This window comes from Wolffia australiana, chromosome 8, assembly GCF_029677425.1.
Source record: "Wolffia australiana isolate 7733 chromosome 8, ASM2967742v1".
Taxonomy (NCBI): domain Eukaryota; kingdom Viridiplantae; phylum Streptophyta; class Magnoliopsida; order Alismatales; family Araceae; genus Wolffia; species Wolffia australiana.
The window spans coordinates 428942-439917 of NC_135842.1; the positions used below are offsets into that span (position 1 = coordinate 428942).

At 42.1% G+C, this 10976-nt stretch overlaps 1 protein-coding gene across 1 annotated transcript; it reads left to right on the forward strand.

Annotated features, from left to right (window-relative positions):
* The first annotated feature begins 2765 nt into the window (after window positions 1-2765).
* LOC144707179 (uncharacterized) lies at window positions 2766-4154 on the forward strand. Its single transcript, XM_078580293.1, has 5 exons — window positions 2766-3036; window positions 3106-3300; window positions 3372-3525; window positions 3601-3708; window positions 3778-4154. The coding sequence occupies exons 1-5, from the start codon at window positions 2887-2889 to the stop codon at window positions 3894-3896; spliced, it is 726 nt and encodes a 241-aa protein (XP_078436419.1). The 5' UTR covers window positions 2766-2886; the 3' UTR covers window positions 3897-4154.
* The last annotated feature ends 6822 nt before the right edge of the window (window positions 4155-10976 follow it).

Below are 10976 nucleotides of genomic sequence, written 5' to 3' on the forward strand. Positions count from 1 at the left end.
CGATTTGCGAGTGTCTTCCACTGAGTGTCGTTTTGATTTGTTCAACCAGATCTAGGCCTCTAGAACCCAACAGTTTACAGCTTCCTTCTTTTGTAGGTATTTGAGATACCAATAGGCAGGTCAGGTTGTGGCCCATCTCTCTCTGATTGCTCTTCTGGAGGAACACTAACCCATTTGATTATTTCAAGCCCATTCGTAGAATCAATGAGTTCCCAAAATTCAAAAACTCCTTAAGAAATGTATCTTCTCATTCCTGTAAATTTCTGCTCAAGTGGAACTATAAAAATACTAATCAGTAATAAAACTGTTTGACTTCAAAAAAGGTCAAGGAGGTTAGTTAAAAATAGCCATAATGTGCAGAAATTTCAATTTATAGATGATGGATAAATATTCAGTTAATCCAAATAATAACAGGATAAATTCAATATTAATAAGACCAAAATCATCTAAAATTTATGAAAATAACTATGCATTTATCATGTTATCAATCACCTTCACATATCACTATTATTCATATTTCTCCTTGTTTAGTTAGATTATAAACATCTCTTCTAATCCCCCAATTACCATTTCAATATTAATTAATTCCCTATTCATCATTCTCTGAGGAGACAATCATTCTCATCACTAGCTAATCAGATTTTATCTAAGAGTCAAGGTTTTATATAAATTATAATGATTAACTCAATTATCAGTAAAAAAATACACCTCTAAATTTAAGTTCATCAATGGTTGGCTATGACATTTTTGGAAATTTTCAAAACATTAATTAAGAATTTCCAACCTATTGCGATGAACCTTAATCTTCACTTTGTTTTTTTGTCATATTATTTTTTGCTTAGTATTGTTGTCTTATTATAATCTTACCTTCTAATTTTGTCACTCCAACTTTTAGATAAGATCTTATCTTTAATACTCAATTCTTGAGAATACGCCCTGAGCCTGAATCTTAGACATTTTATAAAATGAAGTGAGATTAAAACACAACAAATAGATTAGTACCGTCATCTCATTTTTTGCTCTCCCTTACTCCTGTTTTGGTATTCTCTTGTTACTTTTATTAATTCTGTTTTGATTTTCTCTTTGACTCTCTTTAATTGAATTCTCATCTTACATTCTCTATCACGCATATCTTCTTATCTCTACCTTTTTATTTGACATTTATGCATGATAACTTTCTCCTCTCCGTGCACTTTCCATTTTTAACCGTATCTCATGCTTTTTTTTCTTCAAAAACTGTGTTTTCCATGACATGAACTCTCTGCTATTACTTTGCCCTATCCAAAAATCTGTTATCCTTGTTCTTCCCTGCATCATCATCTCTCCAGTCCTTTTTTATCTGCTGTTCATACCCTTTTCTCTCTAAAAAATATGCCTCTTGATTTTTATCCCTTTTAATGACTGAAGTCCATGGATGAATTTTAGTCCTCATGAATGATATTTTAGACATTGTCGCCTCATGAGTGCTTTTGATCTTCTCCCTGTAAGATCCTTGTCCCAATATCAAGTAATGATTCCCTCTGGTTCTCTATCATAATATTCCTTCTTATCCATTTCCAATCATTATTTTTCCCCAATTCTACCTTACATCATATTTTTATAATCCATCACACTCAAAATTATTATTTTCATCATATATCTCTTTTTCTCCCTTCACACATTCGTTTTCTCTGCTATCATCATCCCACAAGTGGAGGCATTCAACCAAAGTCCATCAAGTAATTTGGGTGTATTGTCAATTTATGTTGATTTTCTCCTAGATCTATTTGTATAGGGTCTTTGATGATCAGACCTTTCTCTTGAGTGAGGAGTTAATCTCATAATAGGAAACAAGCCTTGATATGTTAATTTTGTATATCTGCCACAGCTACTTTGAATCACATTGGTTTCACATTATACTTATTTCTCTTCATTGTTTGGTACAGTTTCCTAATCTTTAAACTTTGAAATTATTCATCATCTGATTTATATTCAATTCATATTGCCTCGATGAAAAAATTGAATTGTAAATCAAATCATAAGTTAATAAATATTTAAATAGTAATTTGGAATTTAATCATAGTTGTATGTTTTTTAGCATTTCTTCTCGTTCCATATAAGACATCCAATGCCCATATATCTAAGATTATCTCAACAATTTCGTATTTTCCAATTAGCAAGAAAACTGATCACCTATACAGTTTTGGTGAATCAAGTCATATATACTATTGAGACCTCACCATATGCAAAAATAAGATTGGGCCGCCATTTGTAGAAAGATCAGAGAAGTGCTCTTCTAGCCCCCTGCAATATTTTGTGCATCTCATATTTTATATTGAAATCTTATCTTTTTCTGGCACTATTTTATCATAAATTATCGTTTAAAGTCCATAAAGCGACGGGTATTACTTTATCATCCCCCTAAAAATGTATTTTTATCAAACAGTTCACAGTATCCTCTCTCTTTGGCCGAGAGAGGAATCGTCCGGGAAGATACCGCAGTGCAAATGCCACGTGGAAAAAAGTGACTGGCGGAATCTCGGCTCCGCCACGTTGCGGGTCAGATTCAGATTCCTCCCGGGGCCATCGCAAAAAGGCGCAACCCATAAAAATCCGAATTTTCCTGACCGTTGGATCTCCATCTCTCTCGTCCAAAGCCAACAACTTCGTAGGTGACCAAAAGCCGGCTAAATCCGGACTAAATTACAGCCCGCCCCTTTGTCGAGGCAAACCCCAGAAAGGGTATTTTAGTCATTTAATATTCCCGGCGAGTGTTTAGATGGAGAGCCGTTGCACGGACTCGCTTCGCAAAGGTGTAGAACAAGTACGCCTCTGCGACGCCAGCAACCCCTCTCTCTCTCTCTCTTCTCTCTTTCTCTCTTTCTCTCTCTATCTTGAAGCCCGGCCATGGCGGAGCTGGAGGAAGAAGCTGAGTTCTGGTTACCGTCCGGCGTCCTCTCCGACGACTTCTTACCCGGCGGTGACCTCACAACCAGCTCGGAGAGCGGCGACGACGACGATCTCCTCTCCTTCGAAGCTCTCTCCATCAAATCCACCGTACTCTCTCTCTATCTCTCTCTATCTCTCTCTATCTTTCTCTCTCATCTGGGATTGCTTGTGGAGCAGGAAGGTATGGCGGGGGGGTCGCCGGAGTCGACGCTGTGGGAGGGGTGGAGCAGCGGAAGCTCCTCCCAAAGCCCCTCATCTCTCTCCTCCTCTCCTCTCTCCTCTTCTATGGAGCTCCTCGGAGGCGAGAATAACAGGTCCCGCGGCGTTCTCCGCTGCCCAGAGCTCCCTCCCGCCTTCAACGCAAACGATCAGGTGGGTTTTCCTCTTCTCCGCTCAATCAGAGAGATCGAAGCTTACCCTTGATAAAACCTTCTCTTGTTCAGAGGAAGTTCTGCAGGCCTCCTCCAAGACGGCCGTGGGCCGGTCACTCAGGAATGAGAGCCGTCTTCCTTAATCACTCCTCCGGGAGAGAGACCGCCGGCACCGGCGTGTTCTTTCCGCGGACCGACGGCGCCGCCGAGCCGAGGAAGAAGCCAGGCACAGTTTAATTTCTGTCTTTATCTCAAGCTAGTCTTTGATCTTAATGAAGGAGTATTATGTTAATCTTTGCAGGCTGCTCGACTGTTCTTTTCCCGGCGAGGGTGGTGCAGGCGCTGAATCTCGATCTCAAGGAGATCGCGGCAAAGTCTAAACTCCCGATCGTCAGCGAAATCGGGGGAGGTCCGCGACTGGCTCACTTTTTTTACTCTGATTCGCCGCAGTCTGAGAAAGAATTTGTGGGTTTCGCAGAGGAAGCTTCTAAGAAGGAAATGGGCCGGAGTCGAGCTTCGGCGCGCCGCCAGCCTCCGCCGCCTGCGAGAAGCGAGCTTCTCAGTGATGTTCGCCTGCCGCCGGAGTGGACTTATTAGCTCCTTAGAACCCTTCCCAAGGATAGGTCAATTAGATGACATTATAGTCGATTAGATCGAAATCTGGTAGATTTCGTTATTGATATGTGATTAGTGTATGGAATCAACGACCCGGCCCTGCGAACTATGCGGTTGGAGGCGGGGCGCTGGGGGTTGAAGACGACAAGATCGAGGGGGAATAAACAACTTGTCCTCTTTCGCGTGGGTTAATTTGTAATAAATTCCGATCGAAGCCGCAAAGGAAGTTTACTTTATGGATTTGTCGTGTACTTTGGGAGGGTGACTGGGACCCTGGATGTCGACGTGGCTTGCCATGAGGTGATGAGCTGGCTCCCGGAGAAAAAATCAGTGCTCTTTCGTCTCCAGCTCATCTGTCCACGTCGCCGTTCGCATCATGGCTGACGTGGCAGATTCCGTACCGCCAATCGATCGCCCTGGCTCGCCATTGCCAAGTGGGCATCCGCAGTCATCTTTCGTTCATCAACCATCAACGGCGTCATCCGTTCGTTAACCGTCATCAGCGTCGTCCGTTCGTCAACCATCAACGTTGTTGGCCAACGCCATGTATGAAGGCCATCTAGACCACCATGATAAAACACAGAGGGTCATGGATGGGTGACTAGGCTGTCGTCGTCATCATACATGACATCCACAGGAGATGATGATGGTGATGGTCGATGCAATCTATGTTGCAGATGACCCCCTCCCCACCACAACAAGGATGGGGGGTCATGGACGGGCACTTGTGTCGTTGTGGTCGTCATTGTCATCATTCTCCGGCGACGACGACGACGAGCAATGCCATGCACGACGTAGAAAGCTTCCTCGACCACTATGCTGGGGATGGAGGATCATGGAAGGGAGAGGATGATGCCTTAGTCGTCATCAGATGATGAATTATCCATCGAGTAGCGAGTAGCAAGTAGCAGTGTTCTTCGAGTAAGACATGATGGAGGGTTGCCAGTTGAGATTTCCTTTTTTTATACTTCAGAAGTTGGATACTTGAAAGACGCCTGTTGGCCACGACGACGATGACAATATCATGATTTCCTCTTCCGTCTATGGCGTCAACGCCTTCGTCATACGTCACCGTCATCCGAGCGCGCCAATCCTTATCATCAAGTTAACGACCATCAGTGATGTTGTGGATGCAGATGGATTTGGACTTTTTTCATAAGAAAACGGGCTGTGCAAGTGGGCAGAGAGTGTGGTGAGTATGGAGAAGGTAATAATGGGCCTGGGCCCACGGAAGGTACCGGGTGAGTTGGGCTACCTCGAAGACCCAGATTCGCTTTTTGATTTATTCAAAGATAAATAATAAAGTATCCAGTGGCCGGGAGAACTATGTACTCCAAGAGTGGCTTACGTCATGTGAATAGCGACGGCAGCGTGCATGAGCCTCTGGGCACGAAGATAATGAAGAGCTGACTTCTTAGAAATGTGTGGACATGATCCGTTCAATGTACGATCCTTCTCCTTCCCTCATCCAAGGAACGATCGTCCTTCTTCCCTCATCGAATAGTCGTTCTCAATAACAGCAACACACAGAGAAAGACAGAGAGCGACAGAGCGAGACACAGGGAGAGAGGTAGAGAGAGAGAGAGAGAGAGAGGGAGTGCGAGAGAGAGAGAGAGGGAGAGCGAGAGAGAGAGAGAGGGAGAGCGAGAGAGAGAGAGAGGGAGAGCGAGAGAGAGAGAGGAGAGCGAGAGAGCGAGAGAGAGAGAGAGGGAGAGCGAGAGAGAGAGAGGAGAGCGAGAGAGCGAGAGAGAGAGAGAGAAGAGAGAGAGGGAGAGAGAGAGAGAGAGAAGGAGAGAGAGAGAGAAGAGAGAGAGAGAGAGGGAGAGCGAGAGAGAGAGAGGAGAGCGAGAGAGAGAGAGAAGAGAGAGAGAGAGAGAGTAAGAGAGGGGGAGAGAGATGGAGGGGGGAGGAGAAAGAGAGAGAGGAAGAGAGGGACGAGAGAGAGGGATAGAGAGAGAGGGAGGGAGAGAGTCAGATAGAGGGAGAGAGGGAGATATAATTCATCTGAACATAGTTAAAGGATGCTATTTTGGGAACATAATCTTCAGAAATCACTTGATTTGACTTTGAACAGGCCAATCAGGTTCAACCATCAAACCCTACATTATATTGTACATTTTTATGTGAGGAATGATGACCTAATGATAATAGAAATGATTGAAAAATCCCAACAAGATTGACGGCCAATGAAAAACCCAACGAGATTGACCCCATCCAAATAACCTAGACGTGCACACTATGGTTTGTCGTCGTCATCCACAAACACATCATCTTTTTTTCGGGTCATGCTAATGATGCCAACTGATGGTGGCAATATTAAAATATTTTAAAATGAGAATAGATTAGAACTGCGAAATATTTAATTTAATTTAAAATTTTAGTTAAACCATATCCGTCAAAGTTGTTAGGATCCTTTGAAATGTTTGTACCACAGTTTAATATTAATTATTTTAATAATCTTCCATCTTCCTCCATATCTACCTCCCGGTATGTCTCTATTAACTCCTATATCTCTCTATCTTTCCCTATGACTCCACCACTGTCTCCCTACTTATAACTTTCTATATTGCATTCTCTGTCTTCTGGACTGTCTACCACTCTCTCTATCTCGCCCCTTACATGTCTATTTATCTCTCTCTATCTATCTTTATTTCTCTGTATGTTCAGATTTATCTAGTCTTACCTCTATACCTTTCTCCTCACCTCTTTAGATGTTCAACGAGTGTGTGAGAGAAGACCATATCACATTTTTTCCTGCCTAGAGTTTCATTCTATATTGTTTTATTGGATAAATGATGAAATAAAAATTGGATGGTTTTCAATGGATAGACAGGTTATGATAAGAGCAGATAGTTTTAAACAATTAACACAATGCACCAATCAAAATGAATCATGGAGGCATTTAGATTGGGTCCACGAAAAAAGACAATGCAAGTGTATTTTCCATCCAATTTCATTCCATGATAATTTCGCATGGGTATTCTGGTAGAATATATTTATTCCCTACTGTGCAGGATATCCTAAAAATGAGCATATTATTATTCGTCCAATAGTCCCTGCCATGATCCATGTGTTCATATGAAATAAAAAAATAGAATAATAGATGCACTGTGGAAAGGTATTCAGTAAGTTCTTACCCAATCTTATATTTCTCTCCCTCTTATGTGTACCTTTCATTCTGATAGATATTATGTGTCTTTCATGCCAATCACAAATATATGTTATACTATTGTTCATTAAAATTCAATTTTATCATTATTATTTTCACATGATGCTTATAAAAATTCTTGAATAATGCACTGACTAAGTGAATAATGATGAGGTCAGAATATTGTGATCATTAATATATAAACATGTCTTATAAATATTTCTTTTAGAAAGATAATCAAGAAAGATATCGTCCTATCCAGAAGGGAAGTTACTATTTGATCATACTTATATGATATGTATGGCTACTCATGTGGCCATTAGTGTAGAGACATTAAGGATGAATGGTGGGTGATTTTTTGGGAAAGATTTGACAGAATCAATCCGCATGAATCCATGAAAGATATTATAACCAACTATGAATAAAATTTATTCATTTCATGATCTAGTAAGTGATCCTAAGATTTGAGACACCAAAAATAACTTGTATATTGATTACTATGATTTACAATATTCAGACTAGTTGACGGAGCGCGCCCAAGCGACATCGATGAAACATCATCACAGCCATTCTCACCTTCAACAACATCACCGCTGGTCTGTGTCCAGCCCGACCGGCATGCCAAATCATCCGTGAAGATGCCCGGGTTTAAATATCCCGGGTAGAGCACGTCTACGCACGTGTTCGTGTTTTAATTATCTGTTTTCATTCATTTTTATTATTGGTGTTCGTCACGACGAGTGCACCCTACTCATCGTGATGCATCTGTATCATCATGTTTTCGTATCCGTCTGTATCGTTTTGTTTTCACGTGTTTACTCTCTTATTTTCTTTATTTGTGTTGTAATACGGGGGTCTCTTATGGGACTTCCCCTTATTGGACCCATTGTAAGGGGGGCCCATCATGGCCCTATAGAAGGCCATGATGGGCACCATGTTCGTAAGATCTGGATTGTATTGTTGGCAGTTACCATTCGTCCAGGTCTAACCTTGAGAGAACATAAGAAGGGAGAAGAGGGAGGAAGAGACAAGGAAGAAAGGAAGAAGGGGTAGAAGGTGCATCCAGTTCGTATCGAAATGCCACCATGGCTCTTGCATCACCGTTTGCCAGCGTTAAATTGTCGCGCCGTGCTGATCCTCTAGTGTGCATCGACGATCCACGGTTATTCCCGGGTTGTGGTACGTTTGTGGGGCAGAGTTATCCACGCGTCGGTCAAGGCCAGGCATGGTCACGACGGTGCCCAGCCCGATCAGACTGTTGCCTGGGTCCTCTCATCGCCGATTCTGCAAGTACAGAGTTGCCGTTGCTAAATCACCTTGTCGTGGGTTTCCATCAGTGCGTGCAGATGCCCGTGGGACATAGCGTGTTGTCATCCACAAATTGAAGTCGCCCGTATGCCAGTAAACCTTGCTCACAGTCACATTTGATCTGCGTGCATTGCGATACTGGTGTTGACTACAGTCTTGTGCGCTTACAGACTACGCCGGCGCTCCAAGGGCAGTTCAGTGTTGTTGCCCGACCACTGCTCGAAGCTATCTTCACACCCAAACACATCATTCACGGTTACGTTTGACTCGCATGCACGGCAAAATTTGCCGTGTCGACGGGGTGCTGAATGCCAAGGTCTTCCCTTGCTAACCGGAGTGCCCAACGAGTTTGCACCAGTCACCCGAGCGCGAATGCACCAGTTGCCATGCCAGTATTGTGGAGTCACTCCCTTAAGGTGCCTTCGCTCGAAGCCTCTGCTGCCATAGCACGCACCCATGCTCTTGCCACGTCGTCATGCCAATGTCAGTCTGTCGTCATTGTTCGTGTTCCCACCTGCACCACACCAGTAAAGCCCGTTTGCATTGCGTTGCTCCCACACCGCACGCATTGTGCCGCCCACGTCGACCACGATCAGCGTTGCCATCATTGCTGTTCGTGCCCTTTGTGCCCCACACCGATGACTCTTGTGGCCCATGCCACTCTAGCCACCTCAACCTCAACCTCAATCTCCTGCCGCAACATGCTCCTCCTCTGCGACTGCCACCGCCACTCGAGAAAACCAGTGGCCATCACCGACACGCCTCTATTGACCTGCCCACACCGGCCAGTGCACCGAGGAAGACCTCAACGAAGAGCGATGCCACCAACGAGGTACTCCGTCCCCTTGTTCGGCAAGTTATATTACATATTTCAGTATATTTTTGACTGCACTTCACGCGCACGGGCTAGATTATGTGAGAGATTACTGAGAAAATGACAAGATGAGCATCTTCCTAGGTACGGGCCGAGCCTGAGTGTTATGTGCAAACCCTACAAAATCATTCCGTCCGGCGCCATAGTCGTCGTCGTCACTTTGATGAGGGTCAGAAGGTCACCGTCATAATTATTGGTCGCCCGCTTTGAAGCTCAGAACTCGACAAATCCCCATTCGTCGGTGCTGCACGTACACTCCACCTAGATCATTTGCATCCACATAGTTACATTCACTTAGTGACTTACCCGTCGGACGACGTCCTTGACGACATCCAACATCACTAGTATGAGCTCAGATATATCAATAAGTATACAATGGTTATTGACTGGTCAAGATGAGATGATCTGTCCTTTGTGCAAGAGGATATTGACTCGATGAATAAGATACATTGAATCCCAAGCCAAGAATCATGGATAATTTGGAGAAGATTTTATCAAATTATCTAAGTTACATACCTGTACTAACTGGAATGAAGGATTAGTTGTTAATGGTTAACCATAGCCAAATTCCTTAAGGAGTCTTCATTGTATGAGGAATTATAAATATAGAATAATTGATGAATGTAAAGGTTCAATGAGAGAGTTTATTTTGTACTACGTATTTCTGAGAGCATAGATGTACCTAAGCTATCAACTTGGTTCATTAATATATGTGCCAGAATAGTGAATTATTAAGGTTAGTGAAAAAAATAAATTATTTAGCCATCAGAGTTATTAATTAGACTAGTACATGGGCATAGAGATATAGACATGAAAGATGTATGGATGTTGGTTGATATACTAAAGTTATAAGGACTTTGTGAAAAGTTCCGGAGCTGGTGGCCCCATGTCTTCTCTATTTAAAATATATGTGGCCTACAAGCCAATGTCACATTCTACAATTTGTTCAACATTTCTTTCATAAAATATACCGATTATAATGCATGCGCGATGATGATTATAATCACTGGATAAATTATAATGAGATGATAGTGATGGGATCACTAGCCTTCAAATATGTCTAAATATTCTTATTCAAAGCATATTTCAGAAGGACATTGAAATATTTATTAAGAGAAAGACTGTTTGATCCCTTTCATATGATGAGTATGGCCAGTCTTATATTTCATGTTATTAGCATGATTTATGCATTTAAAAGGCTTAAATTTGGGTTGTTATCATATATTTACACAAAAATAATGCTTCCAAGTAATTTCTGATTTTCCCCTAATTTTCTGTTAATTATATGAATTTTTAAGGATTTATTGAAGCTCGAAATAATTATTTTTGGATGAAAATGGCACATTAAAAAGTTTATTTCGACACTTATCAACATGGGAATTAATCAGGGAATTTTCTAGAATTTTTTACGAATTTTTAGGAATTTTCTGGTATTTATTTCAAGAAGAAATGCATTTATTCTATGAAAAAAGGGCATATTTATAGGAGAAAAAATGTATTTATGCAATTTCTAGACTTTTCGGGGCCTTTTTGCAACGTTTCGTTGCAAAAAGACCCTGAAAACAGCTCTCGGTCGCCACGGCAGGCCTAAAGATCCTATTTAAAATCATTCAGGGTTTTATTGCGATTTTTAATATATATTTTTAATGTTTTAGGAGAAATCGGAGGAGAGAGAGTGCGCCAGGGGCATATACGCAATTATTTTTGGGCGGCGTCCAAAAGCAATTCCAGG